The sequence below is a fragment of the Gambusia affinis genome, linkage group LG01 (genome assembly GCF_019740435.1).
Source record: "Gambusia affinis linkage group LG01, SWU_Gaff_1.0, whole genome shotgun sequence".
NCBI classification, from domain to species: Eukaryota; Metazoa; Chordata; class Actinopteri; order Cyprinodontiformes; family Poeciliidae; genus Gambusia; species Gambusia affinis.
In genome coordinates, this window is record NC_057868.1 from 19195481 (window position 1) to 19214894 (window position 19414).

Sequence of the window (19414 nt, forward strand, 5' to 3'; positions counted from 1 at the left end):
TACCAGTTTAAGTCTAGATGACACAAAGTCAAGGATGAGGCCAAGGCTTTAGTATCAGTCTCTATTCTCTGGTCTAAAACTAGTTTTGATTTCTGATCTTTGTCCAGCTGAACATCCAAGTGTGGCCAAGTATCAAAGGTCTGACCCTAACATGAAAGACTACAATGTTCAAGAACCTGGGAAAATTAAAGCCTGGGCTGAACTGGAAACTGTTGAAACTCCTATGTGCAACCCTGTATGTAGGTGGCCTCTTTATTGTGGTGGAGAAGTTCAAGTGTACCATGAGCTAAACTGTTATCGACTTTACAGCCCTGGTAGAGTCACCCATGACAAACAGCTCCTAGGTAAGTGATCAGACAAAATGCCCCCCCAAATACCCCTTATGATAAGAAATAATCATGGATACTTTGTTCCCTGTACCAGATGAGTCAACTGGGCTGGGCTCTGGAGATGGGCTTGGAGGTGAGGCACATTGGCGAATGCATAGTGGCCATTCTTTTCCCAATACCGCCCGAATGTCTCAGCCTCAAGAAGAAAGTCTGGTCCTCTTTCCCAAAGACTCAGCTACTTCTGGGTTGTGTGCCAGGTGAGATGGGTGGTGGACGAAGGCAGCAACATTGGCTGTCTGTTCTTCCGGCATCCCAGGTCGGATGCTGGAAGACCTCTCCAGAAGGATGGAGTCGGAGCTGGTGTGTGAGGCTACAATGTTCTGACTAGATATTGTTGAACTCACCTCTATTCTCACCTCAATTCTGGAGCCAGCATCTTTGGGAGGGGCTGGAGACTCTTCCTCTGGAGTTGCCCCGCTGAGAGGCACCCAGCAGGAGTTGGTGGGTATGCTCATCGATCCACATCTTTGTGAAACCTCTCTCTGCCTGCATGTGAAGGAACAGATAATGACTACTGTCTGTACTTAATGCTTAATCCTGGATTTTGCAGTGAAAGTCACATGTTGTTTGTTAGGCTAACACCACAAACATACAATGAAACCAGCTAGCATATGCGTAAGAGAACTGTGGACCTCCAATTTCCAGAAGGCGACACTTTTGTCTGTTCAAGCATTGAAATAAGAATAGAGAGCATTAGAATATCTCAGGAAAAGGGATGGGTTCTTTGTCTTTATGATAAAGCTATTATGATGAGTCATGTTCCTTTAAACTGCAGAACAAAAGTAAAAGACCTTCTGAAGTCACCGGCTGAAGTTAGTGTAAAAAAATCCTCTAGCAGCTCTGACTTGAAGGTCATTCATACAGAAGGAGGATGTAGCTGCAGAGGCAACATTAGAGCCAGAATAGAGTTTGCAAATGCACTCAGTGAAAAAAGACCCTATTTTTTGGAGACCTGTCATGTGGTCCTGTGTAGCTACTCAAAGTATTTGGACATAATGACCATTGTTACATTTGGAGGGAAGGGGGAAATTGGCACCATCTACACTGTGAAGTACGCTGATGCTAGCATACTGCTATGTAGGTGTAGGCTGGTGAACAAAATAGATGACATCATGAGCAAAGAACATTTAATATCTCAAAGTATAAGCTAGAAAATTAAGAGTTTAAGAACAAATGGGACTTTTATATGGACAAAGACCCTCATTGGACCACAAAGTTGATGACTTAGAATGACCATCACAGAGCCTCAGTCTTTATCCCATAGAAAATTTTTATGGTTGAGCTCAAACACTGTGTGAGCAACTTGGCCTACAGTAATGACCCTATCACTGTGGGGTCTGGGGTAATGAGCCAAATCCAAGCAAACTGTTACATGATGCTTGTGGAAGGATAGCCAAAACATCCAACCATAAACCAGTTAAACCAGGGTTAAACAGTTAAAAGTTTACCAGACACTAAGGATGTTTATGTGACTTTCTAAATGTACAGTCATTTTAAAAAAATCTAAAAATGCCACATCTTTTTGACATTTGGGAAATATAGTTTTTGTTATCCTAGCTAACCTGAAAGATGTGTGGCTTTTCATACCATGTAAAAAGGCTCTGAATAGATGCAAATCCTCTAGAAACTAGAGAAACTCTAGAAGCTTTACAGTTTCTTTCCTCAACCTATTAACAGGTTTTTACTATGATGTTGGTAGAGGCTTACAGCAGGCTAGCTTGACGTTTCTTCTCATCATTCTTAATGTCTTCCTTAGCATTACTTGTGTAAAAAACATGGTCTATACACTTTAATAATGTGGTATTAAGTCCCATGTGTGCTGCTTTTGATCTTTCCTTCACAAGTTTTCTTGTGACAAGCACACCAGATAAACCTAAAAGTTGTTCAAACTTTAAAACCCACAACTCTAAGGGCATTTCAGGGATAAGGAATGGGAATAAGAAAAACATTAGACGATCCAGATTTAGCAAAAAACATGTTTAATCTCTCCTTGATGCGTGTCTATACACAAGTAATAAATCTGCAAAATAGGAAAGAGCAGGATATTTACACAGGTGTGAAACAGCCAAAACCTGTCACAGCAGCTTCATATCTGAAGCTCTTAAAAAGATATCATAATTCATAAAGTATTAAAACTCTAAGGTATTTTTTTTTATCCTTTCTGCGTCGCTTGTCTTTAATCTGTGAGAGGTGTTTAACATTCTCTGCTGTGTCTCTGAAGCATTGGCGAGGGAGCAGGAACACTGGAAGTGAAGGAATGAGAAACCTGCGAGTATTTTTAGGGGTCAGGAGGGTGACACCAGAGGGCTCAACCAAATCTTAAAATCCATTGAACAGCTGCTTTTTAATGCACTTTCAAAATGGCTTTCAAAATGTGCAAAAAAATGTATCCGTTGTCAGAAACAGAGAAATAGCTTTAATGGCTTAGAATCAGAAAAACTCCAACCCATGTTGGAGTAAGTATAAGTACTGTATATTTACAGTAGAAAGATTAGTCAATACATTTCGCTACTACAAATAATCATCTTTGACATTTGGGATTTAGAGCCAAGTGGATTTTTAAAGCACTATCTTAGCTTTATCTCTTCAAAGAAAATTAGTTAGCCAAGTAGCTAGCCCTGTGAGCAGGAAAAGAGTTCATTGTTTCTAATAATAATAATAATAATAATAATAATAGTGATAGTAAAAATAAACAAACAAAAAAAATTAAAATTATTCAGCTAAAAGAAAAAAAAAAACGGGAAAAAAAAGATAACGTTACTAGTTTTAGGAGTATTTTTGGCTCACATATATATTTAGTTGAGCTTTAAATTAGGTATTGGTCATTGTTCACTTTCACCTTTCTGTACCTTTGTCTTTTTAAATAAGAAAATTACTTCTTTATGTTAAAAACTATACATTTGAGAACTGTGTTGGTGATTTCACACATTAAAATTATTTGTCTGTTTCCTCTTTTCTTTTTCTGACAGATAAAAAAAGAAACTATTTCCTTTATGCTGTTTGAAGCAACATTGTACCAAGCAAACAAGGCACATTGAAGGGTGTTGCTATCAAGAGACCAACTCCCTCAGTTGTTTTTTCAGTGTCTTTTTCTCAAAAAAGAAGAATGACCCAAACAGGTGAAGAAATCAAAAATGAAAAGGTACTATGGTTTTCAAAGCAACTTCCTGTGGCTCAGATGAGGTTTTTTTAAAAAAAAAAATCTTTTACCTAAACTCGATGTGAAGCAGAGAACAAGACGCAAAATAGGTAAACAAAAACATCACTTTTTTTTACTGCCCACAAAAGAGATCAGGGTTAAACCTAAGTAGTGTTTTAAGATTGTGAAAACAATTTATAGCATTTTTCATCTACAGAACAAGTGAATATCAATGATGTGATTCACATTCCGAGATGGCTTCATTACTCAATGAATATCTGTACATGGAAGTAATAATGCTTACGTTTGACCAAACTCCTAGAAAAAGGAAGAAACATTAAGCATTTTAAATAATTCAAAAATCCAAAACACTGAAAATTGCTTTGTGGAAGAACTGAAAATCAGACATTGTGACGATAACTTCCTCTCATGGTTGCTTTCCTGGTGTGGATGACTGTAAGCTTTGGTCGGCTCGCTCTGCATGTTTCGTTTTTTTACCCTGTAAGTCAGTGGTTCAAGTATCAAAGCACATACAGAATGATTCCATGTGTCCGGACACACATCCAGGTTATCAGATAAAAACAGAGTCCGTCAGGTTCATGGCAGGCTCAGCAGAAGATGAACACTAGGTCTTTAAAGGGTTTCAGAAAATATAGAGAATAGCTGAGACAATGTAGATGAACTATGTTATGTAGCTGAAAGCAGCTGTATCAATCCAGTTTTGTGGAATGGATGTACGAGTAAAAAAAAAAGAAAAAAAAAAAAAGTAAAGGTAAAAACCAATCTTGCTGGAATGTGTATGAGCGTTTGCTGATTTTCTAAAACGTACATCATAGAAATCAAATGCATGTGGATTTATGCAGATCGAACCAAGCATATTGTGACATTTTGATACTAAAGAGCCGTCATCAGCAGCTGTCTGTACACGACACACTGTTGAACTCAGACACATTTAGATTTAAATTTCATCTTTTGCCTTCGTCTTGCTCAAACATACAAGCAGGTGACCACAAACTTTCCCAAGGGGGAAATCACTACTTGTGTCAAATGAACACATGTTGGCTTCCTGCTTTAAAGCAGCTGTGACCGAACAATTATCACACAGGAAGTGTCTGACAAGCATCTGGAGATTTTTTTTATGGTCACACTTTTCAGTCTGTATCTTCTGCATTCGCAGCAACGGAACAAGCAAACTCGTTTTATCACTTTGAATTGGCGCAAACATGCAGATAAAACCTAATAAAATTTGCGACGTGGTTTTAAACCTTGGCTTGTCAATATCCGTTTGTAGATTTTTAGATTTTCCAGCTGCTGCATATCGATGTGATCATTACAAAACATAAAATGCACGCGTGTGCTTTTCCAGGTGACCAGACCCACAACTGGTGGGAGACAGGATTGTACAACGTTGATTCTTGAGAAAGTCTTAGTTCTGGTTGGATGTTGCTAAAAGCAAACACAAGTTTCTGCCTTATCCCCCCTGAGGACTTGGATAAAATGTCTTTTCAAGGGGAATAAATATGCAGGAAGCACTGCAGAAGCGGAAGAAAACATTTGTTTTTGAGGTATTAATAACGGTTTCCTTTGAAGAAGTACTGCTCAGCAGAAGAATTGAGCTTTATTTACCCCACAGGATCGTTTATAGTGTCCTCCACTATTACTGATAAAGATTAGTAAAAACCCTTTCAAAAGATCCATTTTTATTGCAGTAGAATGATCTCAGATGTTTCTTTTTTTTTTTAATTCAATTTGAGTAAATTTATTTAATGAGATAAATAAAAAAAAAAATAAAAACATTATATCAAATTTATGGGTGCCACAATTATTTAAGCACCTGCTTTGATTCCTTGGTCATGTGACATGTTTAGCTTCTTGCCAGTTCCAACATTTCTCGGTGGGTTTGGACGGTAAAGTGAACATCATAGAATACGTTCCAAATCACCGAGTGGCAAGAAGATCTCAGTTTATTGGTTGATGACCCCAAGATGACCCTTCTCAGTTCACGTCCACACAGCAATGTCTTTTTTTTTATTTTGCTAAGTTGGGAAAGTGTTTAATTGTTGAATTTAATTGTGTAGATAATCTTTCTGGTTTGTTTTTAACGGGACTCGGAGTGAAGATTTCTCCCACGAGAATCCCATGTGGAGAGTTAAAACATTACCAATTAATAACTGTTGGGAATTATTTGTTGTTCCCAACACATAACATAACATGCCGGAAACGTAAATAGACTCCCCCCACCCCCAACAATGAATGTGAGACCACATTACTGCAATAAAAGATGAATTTCTTTTAAAGCCTTTTACACATTTTCACCAGAGGCGCTAACAACTGTAGAGTCCAGTAAAATGAACGTATTTGTGGGATTTCATTTTGTGATTTGTATAACACAACATGTTGATGCTGAGTGTGTTATGTTTGAACTTTGTGAACAGTTTCAACCCTTTCCCTCCGTTTTCCATCCCTCTGAGGAAACCGCACCTGAAGCAGAACAAGATGCAAACCAACAAAATGACTTTCAAAGCACTGAAAGTTAATGTGCTCCAGCAAACTGTGCAAGAAAAAATATCAGGGTGGGTTTTTTTTTTAAAAGTTATTTTTTTTACCTCTATAAAACTACAGAAAACATAAAGAAAAAAGGCCTTCAACTTGTACAAAAACACTCACATATTTCAAGCTACATTTCTTTTTTTTTTTTTTTCTTGAAAAACCACATTCACAGTTGTAAAAAAAAAAGGGCCTTTTAAGCTTTACAGGCTTTACTGCAGACTTTGACAAGACTGATTCACTTTTCTCTGCACAGCGAAACTATCCTTCAGTGGAGCGGGCCCATAAATCGCTTCAGACTAGAGGGGGGGTCTAGAAAACAAGACCTAGAAGTTACACAGCACAGCGTGCCAGGGATCTGCCTCCAGGTCAACGGCACGGCATGAGGTGACCTTCAACACCAACCACTCGTCTAAAACGGCTGACCCTGATCTATTTGGTTTCTCTAAAAAAACTAAACAAAAAAAGCAAACACAAAGCTCTGTAGGTTGGTTTGGCTCATCGGTGGCTTCCAGACATCGTTTGTCTTTTTACAATCCTCGGAGCCACAGCACACAACGGGCGCCAAGAACTCGGGTAACAGAGAGAGTGTCTGTAATATATTCTTATATTTCTGCTGTTTACCTGTTTTTAAAACTCTCAGTCACTAAGCATGACAACATGATCAAATTAGCACATTTTATCTAACAAAAAGAAGTCTCTTTGCACTAAACGACATTCAAAGTAAAACATGGCACAAGACGACTTTTTCCTTGTGTTTTCATAATCTCTTTTTTTTGTTTTTTATCTAGGAAATATCAAATTTTCTGAAACATCTTTTGTACATTGAAATGGAGGAAAAAAAATTCGACTTTTTGATTCGTTTTAAAAACAAAGGGTTGTATTTATATATCTATATATCTATATATATATATTTCATCATATATCCTCTTCTCTCTTTTGATTTAGCTTTTGTTGTGCAAATTCAGCAGTAACACAAGTGGCACAGCACTGGGGAGAGAAAAGAATCAGATGCAATGACAAATTAAACTCAGCGTAACGGGAACTTTTTCGTTGGACTTCAGAGGCGGGTTTTGTTTGTTTTTTGCTGCTGTTTTTTTTTTGTGGCGATAGAGACATTGAGAGTCCAAACCGGAATGGGTGGGACGTTCTCGGGTGGGTCCTCCATCCCCATCGTTTCTGTGGCTTCTTGAAACGTCTAAGTAAATCTCTGCCAGGACTTCCCGCCGCCGTTCTACAGAGTCCCTGATGTTTTGTCTCCCCTGCTCCGTACGGAGGACAGCAGCAGAAAGGGGATCGAGTAGAGCGATGAAATCTCCTGGATTTTCAACAACTCACAGTCTGAACCGTTGCCGTGGCAGTGGAAAGATACCAAGTGGTGGCCTGTACTTTCCCCGCAGGGGTTCCAGCTCCAGCTAAACCAGTTTATTTCCTGCTCACCTGTTTAAGCTCAGGTCCACATTAGCTGTGGCTAGGAGTTGCAGTTGATTTGGCTGATCAGAGTAAGAATTGCGGCTCAGAGAAGAAAGTAAAACTAAATGTGGTGACCAAACATTCTGCTGTCCCTCCGGCGTGCCACTGCGTCACCCGTCTCCCTCCAGCCTCATTCCCATCGCTGTGGGGGGACGGGGGGGGGGGTCTGTGAGCGTGGCAACAACAGATTTCAAAACGCTGTGAATGGAAATGGATGTCAGACGTGGAGAGGGGAAGGCGTGTGGGTTAAGCCAAGTTCTGCACTAGTTGAGGTGTCTGATTGGCCGGCCCTCAGCTGGCCAGGGCCATTGTGTCGATGACCTGCTCTAGCTTGCCGCGTAGCCGCTGCCTGCGGGACTGCTCGTCCTTCTGGAGCGCCGACAGGATCTGGAGGCAAAACAGGGCAGAGCGTTACCATGAGCACAGCCGCTGATTACAAACCTACAACAAGCTGCGTGACGTCTGCGTACTGCAGATGACGCTTGGTTCCATTTGCACGTTTTCAGTTGCAATTACATCGTTGATGACAACGCTGGCAGGGTCGGCGGGTTCAGAGGCGAGGACCCACAGAACCTACAGAACCTGTGTAATTGCATATTAATTGCCATAATTGCGTGCGTACGGCAGAGTGTTGATCTATCCAACGAGTCGTTTTCCCAGGAAGAGGAGGAGCTGCTGCGAATGTCTACGATTTCCTAATGATGTGTGGAAGCGCATTAGCGAGTGCATGCGAGCGTTTTCAGCACATCTTTACACGTTGATGTGTGTGCGTGTGTGTTTGTGTGGCTGTAAGGTCAGGGCACGTGTTGGAGGCGACGGCACCGTGCAGCTGCCTACATCTGGATAATAGGCTGTAATGACAGGGAGCAGTTGGTTTGAATGCAGCCAGCTGCAACCAGGCAGAGTAACTACTGTAATACTGCTGCTACAAACCAACAGAGAGGAGGGAGCAGCATGCTTCTCAAACACACACACACGCACACACACTCCCATGCAAATGTAGTGGTAGTTGGGGTGTAGATTTAGTTTGTTTTATCTGGATAAAACATTTAGTAACTGTTGATTTTGTGATTGGTGGAGGTTAATAACCTGAAAACAACAACAACAACAACAATGTGTTTAATTCATGTGAGGCTTGTTTGCAAAAAGAAAATAACAATGTTGGGTTTTTTAGTTTTAGTGTTTTTAAAACCTCAATGTGAAAATGTAAAAATGGAAAAATTAAGCATGAACAGTGTTTTTTTGTGTGGTTTTTTTTTCTTTTAAAAAACTATAACAATACTGGAAATGACTAAAGTCACCAAAGAAGAAGAGTTTTGATTACGATAAACTTGGCAGGTAAGATGTATCGATTTCCTCTAATAAACACTAACAGGGTGAGAAAAGGGCAAAGTGAAAACATAAAGCTTGTTTTTGCTTTAACCACAAAATATAGAAAACAAAAATGAAACATAAAAAGATTAACAGCTTCAAGTTCAGGGCGAGTATGGCTGACTATGGGCAATGCCCCCCAATGCCCACCCAAACCGCTGGCCCTGCTTCTTCTGCCTTTAACATCTCCCTTAGAGACAGAGTTGTTTTTATCACAAATATAGATTTTTTTTTTGTTGACATTTTGTAAATCCTGTCTTGTGAATCTGGGAATAAACTCAGTCATTTTGGAAATAAAAGGTTTCATTAAAGTAAAGCGGTAAAGGAAATAAAATTGGCCAAAACGAATCGAGCAGCAAGTTGTATCTTTTGACCTGGAATAATTAATACTATCATTAAAATGTTCAAAACATAGAGAGTAGTATAGAGCTGTTTTAAGATACGTTAGCTGGGATAATATAAATATCTTCACTGCAAAAAATAAATTATATTTGAATAAGGAGACATCATTAGCAGAATAAAATATTTATCGATATAAACAAACGTCGGATAAATCTGACAGACTCTAGTAAACAGTAAAGCTTTTTTTATGATAATATCAAAGAAAAATATATTTGGAATCTGCCAGTTCAAATTACGGTCTTTAAACAGATCTTTACTCTCATGACACATCCGTCACATTTAATTAGTCAAAAACAGTGTTTCTCTAATTACGCTCACACTGCCTAGTCTTCATTTCCTCCCTCTGCCTCGGAGTGTTACGGTAACGCAGCACATAATGGTGTCATCTTAGCATATGCTGCAAAGTACATTTATAAAAAAATAAATAAGATAAAAATCAGGTTTTTAATTTAGTTTTTGTCCTCTGGTAGCAGGTGTTATTTTCTACAAATTTTGAACAAAAAATAAAAAAGATAAATTCTGTAAAGCTTCATTAGGTTCATAATGTCTTGAGCTCACGCCTTAATGTGCATCCTAATGGCGCTAATACCTTCCAGCCTGCATCCATGCAGATTGCTTATCAGTGTAATTGAATTAAAATGACCTCATGGTGTTACTCAAGACAAGTGAAGGCACAGTCCATCCATCCAGCGGCTCATTACGCCTCACTCTCCTTTCCGTTCGACTCGGCTCTCCGTATTCAGAGGGCGCTCACCTCGTCTTTGTATTTGATGATGTAGGTGTAGATCTCATGCAGAGCAGACATGCTGTTGAACTGGTCGAGGTGCAGGCGCGACTGCTCCGCTAAGTAGGCACTCATGTCCTGATCGCTGATTGCTGGCATACGGGAAATATCCGAGTAATATCTGGAAGAGAGGTCAAGCAGAGTTATGTTTGCCGTCATCCGGAGCTCGGCTCTCTGTGACTCCGTGTCTGCAGTCACTTCTTCAAAAGTGAAACATAAGGAAGAGAAGCAACACGTGGTTGTGCAAAAGTCAAGCTAGACAGAAAACTTCAAACATAAAACCTGCTTCGAGATGACTCTACTTGAAAAGATGGGTGGATCTCTAAGGAAACCGAGACCACTGAGCTAAACTTTAGTGTAAAATAGAAGTAAAAACAGGGGTGAGCGATATCAAATTTGGGAAGTTTTACCACCAAACTTTGTGGTAATATTGTGATAACAATAAAAGTGACAATAAGAACTGTGCACTAGTTTGTTTTTAGCTAACTGTATGGCTGAGACTGCATGGCACAGCAATCATATCAAACATAAACATTGCTCCTGAGAATCATTCAGTAGAACACTAGAAGAGACGTGTTCATTTTCCCAGCATGGCTGGATTTGGTGTTTGAACATGTAAACCTGGTGGACAAGATGCAGCCCGTCCAACATGTTGGAAAGAAAGAAATAGATCAGGCAAGTTTAATATTTACCATCTGGAGATGAAAATCTGAAATTTGTGGAAAAAAAACAACAAAAACTAAAAACTCCATCTCTTCCAATATGAGCACATGATTTAACGATGCTTAAATCCAACTTGATTCCTGAAAAGTAGCCTTTGCTCATCCTGTAGCTGAATTAAAGATAAGTAGGCCACAGAAGTGAAGAGATTTAGATGCTTTTGTCCTTACTTGTTGCTTACAGAGCAGAATTCAAGCAGCGCAGCTTTTACTGATACTTTAGGCTCCCTGAAAATGCTGTAATCTATATTAATAAGCCAGGAGTAAGGCAGCAGTAATTACAGCACGTAATTCCTTTGCCCTAATTTAATTCAACTATGTATTTATGCTTTAAATGCCTGCAGCAGCTAGAGTTCAACCTATAATGTTGTTCTAATCTTACAGCTGCTTAATAGTGTAATTAACTTTGATCTTATAGCTCAGCCTCATTTTCCTACCTTGCAGCAGCAAAACGGATATATTTCCCACTTTGACTTCAAGGCTGTAGATTTGTTGCTCACCTCTGGTCAGATTTAGCAAGTTTGAGGCTGGGTTTGTTCAGGTTCACCTTGGACGTACCTCTCCACCCAGCTCTTGTAGTTGGGGATGTCTTTAGCGTAGAGGAGCTTATTTGAAGGCGAGTCTTTCCCCAGTTTGTGCTCAGACGTCGAACACGAGTCCATGAAAGTCTGAGCCACGACGGACAGGCAGGCGTCCGTGATGCTGTTTTTATGGATGTCGAATACAAACTGAGGATTCTTGATCACATTCACCCAGAACCGCAGAGGAAGACTGGAGGCAGCAGAGCAGAACACACCGACATAACATTCAAGTTCCAGGTTTAGGCAAAACATAAACCCAAGACAAACCGAGTCATTCGGTAAAAAAATATTTGAAAATATTTATTATTAGCTTCCTTCTTCCTGTTACAACCTTGAGATAATGCTGACGGCTACCATTGCTGAATAACTTTAAATTGCTCCATTGACATGGCGTCCATTATTCCTTCTGTAAACGGTTTCCTGCTGTTTGACGTTTACGTTCTTCTTTGCGAGGCGTCGTTTTGAGGTCGTAAACTTTTCCCATAGAGATCTGATTGTGGTTGCAGTGAGTAATATGAGCAAAAGAAATTAATCTCATCTGACCAAAGATGAGATTGGAGTAGTTCCAGTAGTTTGGAGAAAAGATTACCCGATGGTGTCGGAGGTGTTTTACTTTAGTGGGTCGGCCAAAGAATGTCTACAGCATTATATTCTATACCTCTTACAGACAGCTTTTTTTTACTCTGGAATTTATTTTAAGAAACTTAACCCAACTAGAGGGCATTTTTAGCACTGACCCTTTTTTTTTTTTTTTTTTTATGTCTTCCAGTCTAAAGAAACAACCAGCGCCGTTTCTCACCAGTTGCTCTTCCAGGTGTGCCGGACGTCGTAGTCTGTGATGGAGTGCTTGTCGGCTTGCTCATCCAGAAAGTCGAACATGTACTTGATGGCCAGCGGCAGAGCGCTGCCTCTGTGAGCCGTGCTGAAGATGGTCTCAAACAAGTCATCCACAAACTTCTGTAATGTACCCTGGAAGAAAAAAAAACACACATATAGAGTTAAACAAAGAGAAATTTATGTAGAAACTTGGATTATCTCTAAAGAGATTTAATCATGAACTACAAATAATTTTTTTTTTTTGCAGAATGTTTCAGTTCTTAAAACTCTCAGGGTTTCATAATCCTTTCCATTGTTTGACCTGACAGCTCTCTTGTTGGCTCCACATTTCCTGTCAATCAGCCAGAGTCAACAGTTTTCAACGCTCTGAAATTAACAATTACATTTATACACCATTAATTCCTTTCTTCTCCTCATTTATTGATTTTAAGCCTTTTCCCCACTACTACTGCTATTAATTACATTTTTGAGCTACAATGTGCATTATACATCATCCATAAAACCAGTCATCCTTCAACAATCAGAATTTCCCACTGTTTTGCCGGTGGTTGTATTTTTTTCAGCCCCAGTTGAGTTAATTTGCCGTTTGAACCTTGAGCACTGAGTAACTGTGTTTCACACACAGATTAGTGGCCTAAATGGCTCAGAGGTGTTTGGCATTAGCGTTTGAAATGACGAGCTAAAGAGCAGAAACTGGGGGCTCATGTCTGACAAGCTCTGTGACATTTTAAAACAGACGGTGTCGCCTTGTTAATCCTTCTGACCTTTGTTTTATTGGAAAGGTTTTTTTTTTTTTTTAAAACATTTCTGTTATTTGTCTTCTGATCAGGTTTAATATTTAATGTATCAAATCCACCTTTAGCTCAGAGAACATTTTGAAAAAGAAAGGAAAACTAAAGATCTTATCAATAATAAGGTTCCATTTCCAACCTGACTGGCTCAGTAATGTGTGGAATCTTACAACCATTTCAGATTACTTTGCATCCATCAGATTCCATGGAATATGCACACTCATGTATCAGCATTGAATCTGTATGCATCTGCCACAATAAGCAATAATAATGTTCCTTGATCTCATGCTGCATTATGCAGATTCTCTGTCTGTGCTGATGAAGATTCACTCATCTCAGTGAGGAAAACAGCAGAACAACCTTTTCAATAATTAACCAGCTCTAATTATAGCAGCTGTTGAGGGCGGTCCTAGACCGTCAACAGGATATTGAACTTTTAACCCCAGGAGTTCACATAATGGTTAAAGTAATAAAGCAACAGAACACAGTGAAAATTACATATTTTATCTCAAATTCACATGCTGTGTGTGTACTGACGGCCAACTACAATCACACACACATTTCATAGATGTGAAGGGATTTGTTTTAGAAATGCTTCCATTCTTTTCATTTAAACCCAGACACAAATTTTTATGTATGTCAGCATGTTTATTAATATGATGCAATGTGACAGCAAGTTTAGTTCAAATTGTGATGGACGTTAGTTCTGACAGACTGACAAATATTTAATATTTCATATTTAATAGGACTCCCAGCATACAAAAGTAAAATTTAGCTTAAATAATTAAGCTTAAAAAAGTTTTTGCCATTTGGAGAAGGCATCAGTAAAAGTTGAGTAGCGTTAGTAACTACAAAAAAAAAAAAATTCTTTCTCAAACAAGGATAAAAGTGCTGGGATCTGCAGAGACAATATGTCCAGGCTGCTTGCCACAGAAAGACGGTGATGTTGAGAGGACAGGGAAGAGATTTGCTTTTCAATTGAATTTACCAATCTGTTTTTTTATTTTCATCATGCATGACCAGATCTTCAATTCCCTAACAAATTGCCTGTCTCCTGACATCCCCAGTATCAACCTCCCTGCACCCCAAGCCCAGCCTTTATTAATCTGTTTCTCTTATTGCCAGTGGAAATTGAAAGGCTGGCTCTGTTGTAACTGCTGCCCATTGCTCTATTTACCTTCCCCGGTCTACAATTAAATAAGAGATGGAGAACTGGGAGGCGGCGAGGGACAGATGGAGAGACATGCTGAAAGATTCCCACAGAGAGAAGAAATTTAAAACTTAAATGATGTATCTGGGGAATTCATCTAAATTTTCACAAAAACAGTATTGTTGAAGAAATTGAGCAGCTGTTATGGTCAGTTTTCAGTTTTGTGATCCTTTTCACTTGAAAAGTAAGATTCTTTTACTTGCTTTTAAAATTTTAAATGATTTGGCACTTAATTATTTAACAGTTCTCCTTAACTTTTACAGTAAAAAATGTTTTTCAAGATGCAGAGGTTTTAAATCTCTCTCTTTCTGCTTTTTGTTGATATCACTGTTGTTTTTAAATGATGGCATGATGTGTTTTTTCTTACAACTTAAGGCATAAATAAACTTAATATCAGGTGATTTTTAAGTGGATTTCTTATTTAAGGGAAACACTGCAATTGCAAAATTGTGTTTTCTTGGACATCAGTTGAATGCTGACAAAGTTTTGCTCACATTTCCACAGCGTAGATGATCTACTCTGGTACCATGCAACAAACTTTCCTTCTGGTTTTAAATCGAAGACCAGACCAACTGTAACATGGCAGATGTTAGAAAGCAGGTGAGGTGCATCATGCTCTCCTAAAACCGATATTAATGAAATCAGTTATAGTTTAGAGTAGTTTAACGGTCTCAGGTTATGGTTCCTGCCCATCGACTCATCTGCATCGTACCTTCGTGGCCAGCAGCCTGGTCAGGTAAATCTCAGAGACCATTTTGCTCCCTCTGTCCCCTTCTCTCTGGTCTGAGTGGTCATGGTTCTTCACCAAATGCCACAGTTTGGTGCCGCTCTCCAGGTCTGGTGTGATCATTGGCGTTCTGGACCGCAGGCTGTCCGGACTGCTGGCCGTCCTCAGCATGCTCTCTGAACAGACAATCACCAGAGAAGATGACCTACCAGGAATGTGTTAGTTCTTCTTTGAACAATGTTATGCTAAAAAATATATATTGCTAGTTTCAACAGCTAGTTGCTAGTTTCCTTCAATATTTATCACAAATTTTTTTCCCTCTAGCCTCTGTGTCTGTTTCATTTTTTATAGTGTGAGTGTCAAAGCTGATTAGAGTGAAGCAGTGAGATATCTGCAACAGTTTCTTTTACGATAGAAAAGTGTGTGTGTGGGGTGCTGCTGCAGAGGTGGGGTGAACAGAGGAACACGATTATGATTATCTGCTCAGTAGTTGTTGCTCCCGGGGCCAGAAAGCAGGAGGCAGAAGCCGATACGTGCCACAATCACGTTTGTTGCTTGAGAAAGGAAAAGTGCGTGAGAAGAAGAGCTGAAACGGTGGAGGAGCTGACAGGGAAAGGTGGGTGGCCGGCTAAATGGAAAGAGAAACTAAAAGGTCAGGAGAGAAGGGAGTAATAGAACAACATGGAACAGAAAAGTGAAAGACTGGGTGGTGTACCTGCTTTTGTCAGCAGGATTTAACTGTAAACTCATCATGACCATGGCTGGCCGATTATTTTCTCCTCACATGTACAGCTCCTTCCACCAGCACACCCAGATTGTCACATTCAAACAAAAACAGAGCCTTAATCAATTACAATATAACTATAAAATATAGTAGATGTGCATCATATAGTGGCACTAACATCGGTTTCGGCTGATATTAGTCACTTTTTAACATAATAGAATTGATCCGCTAAATAAAACTGGGACAATATCAACAACCAGTATTTATATTGATCTTCTTGCTGTCTGGGAATCACATATAGATATATGCATCATCACTAACAATCTACCGTACTAAAACATCTTGTCTCTGTCTGGTGAGAGATGAAGTCTCGTACTTTGACTACACTTGTTTGTGATAGAAAATTCTGCCATCCATGTCATTTTTCAGAGCCGCACCAAAACCGTAACAGGCTATCTGAGTCATACGACTTTCAGCTGGAGAAGTAAGATCACTTTCCAATCAGTCAACACACCAAAGACTCCATTTGGTGGTTGTGTTCAATGTTACACAATGAAAGTTCAAGGTTCGCTGGTTTTACTGTCATTAATGTGAATTCAGAGGAAGCATGGAAATGTGAGAAACTGTGTAAAAGTAAATTTATTCCCTGTCACATGTCTGAAACCTATTTGGCTGTAAAAGTGCGAGAGAGATGGTATCAAATTCTACTTAACACATCTCTTGTTTATTTTTTGTTGTAGGTCACATTCAAAAGGTTTCATTCAACTTAATCAAATTAAGCTTTGGGTGATGTCACCCACTGACCCAACTCCTTATTTGGAGGTGGACATTTCTGAAGTGAGTAAACATTTTGGATAGAATATTTGGGCGGAGGCTGTTAATACACAGTCACCCGTAGCTCTGGTTACTATTTTACTGTTTTACGTTTTTCTAGTTGCTTAGATTTCAGTTACCTTTGGACAATATTGTGTAAAAAAAAAAAAAAAAAAGAAGACAGCCATTAGCAAAAAACCTGAAATGACTCACTGGTAATTTCTTTAGACACCAGAAGATCTGATGGACAAAAAAGAAGGAAGTGTCCTGTTTGTAATTCTAGCTTCCAGGCTAAATGTTAAAATTTTGGTAAAGGTGGTTGGTGCAAGGGTTAACAAAACCCACTCTGCACCAGATAAGGGTTTTTTCTTGGTTTGTTTCCACAGGGTAATTTATTCTGTAAATAATTTGATTTTCCACTAAAGCTTACAATGCTTGGGCCTCTATCTCTGTGACTTCCAGGTGTCCTTTCTCTTTTTCACTCTGTCAGCCAGAGAGCGAGGTGTCTGCTTTAATGCCCGTCATTTATGGACTGCTTTGGCAATAGCCGTGGAATAGCCTTGGCCTGAGCTGATGGCAATGGATATAAAGGATTGCCATTCACTCAGGCAGGTGGGGAGGTAAGAAAAAAATGGGTCCCAATCACGACCCTGACAAACAAAGAGTGAATGAAAGAGAGCTCAGAGGCAGAGAGAGAAATCATTAATGGAATGATTTAAATGGAATGGAACTGAGAAAAAAAGCGAGCCGCACCGTATCTACTGAGGCTCTTTGTGAAGGTGGAGGAGTTGGAGATGTTGTACGCAGAGTTCTGCTTTGGCACCAGGGCGATCACTGAGCCATCTGTTACCTGCACAGCAAAAAAATCACACGCACACACACACCGGCCTCGTGAAACTCTTTCCGTGGGTTGTATTTATGTGAGCTTGTTGTGTGTTTGCTTACCTGATAGTGAGCTAGAGTGTTGAGTCTTTTCCAGTCATTGTCGATCTTGGTTGTGACGTCTTCGTCCTGCAGAATGATTCTGGCCATCCGACCCTGACGCCATTCTTTTAAAGAGGGAAGAGAAGTTGGAAGCAAAGAGAAGAGGGTTCATATAGATGCCAGTGCAGGGAAACTGGCACCTTCCAAATCAACAAGTTTGAGTAAACAGTGGAGTGCGAGTTAAAAAATATCAGACACAAATGACCAGGTGCCGTAACATTGCCTCCACGCTGGTTATGGTGTTGTTAAGGTGTGGCTCAGCCAGCCTTGGGCCACTTAGTATCAACTGAACTCCTTTTAAATATCAGTACTACCTCAGTATTATTGCTGACTATTTCCGTCTCTTCAAGTTCAAAGTAAAGCATCTTCTGATGGCTACTTCCACAGGGACTAGCCAAGCTCCCTGAATATGACATTGGGTTCACTGTACCCTGCTGCCCTGTCCAGTCACTACATCTCAGTCTCTGTTATAGGGTACAACAGGAGACTTTCACAATGGATTTGCAGCAAGTATTCAATGAAAACATATCAGCATGGACCCAAAGCTCTGAGGAACGTTTCTAATTGAATTTCTGCTACAAAGAACTAAAGCAACTCTGAAAGCAAATTAGTCCAAACTGGTACTGTCAGGGTGTACCTAATATAGTGGCTGTTGAGTGGAACTGTTCTTTACATGAGTTGAACAAAATAAGTGCAACAATGGACATTTTCTTCCACATGTCACAAAATGCCATCAATAGTTCATTAAGTCTCAAATCATTATTGAATATGTGAACAGGGAGAGTTAAGATACATTAATACAACTTTATTCTTATTGCTGATAGAACTGCATGGCTTACCAAGGTCCATATCAGACGCCTTTGGCCTTTGTGAGTAAGGGCTGCCTTTGTACACGGCATCAAGCAACTTCTCCTTGACCTGAGTGATGGTGTCACAGTTCAGACACTTGACCGTCACTTCTGAGGCGTTTTCATTCTCCGGGTTAACGCAGTGCAGCGTCTGGCAGAAAAAAAACAACAGGGCAGAAAGCATATGTTTCAAACCCATGGTACTGGGCCTAATCAGGAGTGCTTCACGCTAACAGCCAGCTGTTGAGATTGTCTGTGTGGTTGTTCAGGTGGATGTGAAGGTACCTGACAGCATTTTTACACCTATGCAGCAGCCACTTCAAACCTTGGTTGAACTCCCGGTCTGCGTCGACCGACCGGATCCAAAATAACTCAACATTCACACTTGAGTGTCGACCAAAACAACTATAGAGGAACCTCATGTGCCTCATTGTGTTTCCAGTCCAAACTATGAGTGCTTTGTTTTGATAGACAACATAGTTAGCACTGGGCAGAAGATGAGTCACTTCATAGCCAGATCACATCCCCACACCAAACAGCACTGGTGCTGAAGTGCCACGTTTACCATGGAGGGAAGCTGAGCATACTCCTCACTAATCAGGGAAGCAGTCTTCTGCAGTCAGACAGCTGATTAGTGTGACTAAAGCTCAGTAACCTGTCAAGTGACTGAGACCGAACAGGCCCCAAGACGAAGGAAGTTTACTGACCAATGTTTTGTAGTCAATCTGTTGCCTGATGAGTTTGTCCTCGCTGAGGGAGTAGCGGGCTTCTCCTGTGATGGCGTCAATGGGTCCCTTCTCCATCTGCTGCTTGATGGCACAGTACAGCATGAACAGAGGCTCGCCGGCACACTCCTGGTGAGGGGGGAGGCACAAGGACAAGAGTTATCTGCAGCTCCGGCAGAGCGGGATTTTCCTCAAGCTGCAATCATTTCTAGACTTTCTAGAGAAGGGAAATAAAATCCATAATTTAGGATGACAGGGAAAAAAGTACTTGAGGTAAACAGTTTGCTGGAGTACTTGGAATTTCTTGGAATAAAAGGAGCAAAACTGTTTTTAATTTTGTCCGTCTGTCT

The 19414-nt window shown here is 40.0% G+C and overlaps 1 protein-coding gene across 1 annotated transcript in view; it reads right to left on the reverse strand.

The window, feature by feature from the left end:
• Positions 1-2347: 2347 nt before the first annotated feature.
• The window catches only part of LOC122840476 (plexin-A1-like), a 124080-nt gene continuing 107013 nt past the window's right edge, over positions 2348-19414 (reverse strand). The window contains exons 22-30 of the mRNA XM_044136879.1: positions 19047-19193; positions 18331-18490; positions 17453-17556; positions 17261-17357; positions 14956-15146; positions 12205-12374; positions 11383-11595; positions 10076-10226; positions 2348-7935 (exon numbers count right to left, since the gene is read on the reverse strand). Coding sequence (XP_043992814.1) covers positions 7840-7935; positions 10076-10226; positions 11383-11595; positions 12205-12374; positions 14956-15146; positions 17261-17357; positions 17453-17556; positions 18331-18490; positions 19047-19193 — 1329 coding nt within the window. The 3' untranslated portion in view covers positions 2348-7839. The remainder of the gene's footprint in view (positions 7936-10075; positions 10227-11382; positions 11596-12204; positions 12375-14955; positions 15147-17260; positions 17358-17452; positions 17557-18330; positions 18491-19046; positions 19194-19414) is intronic.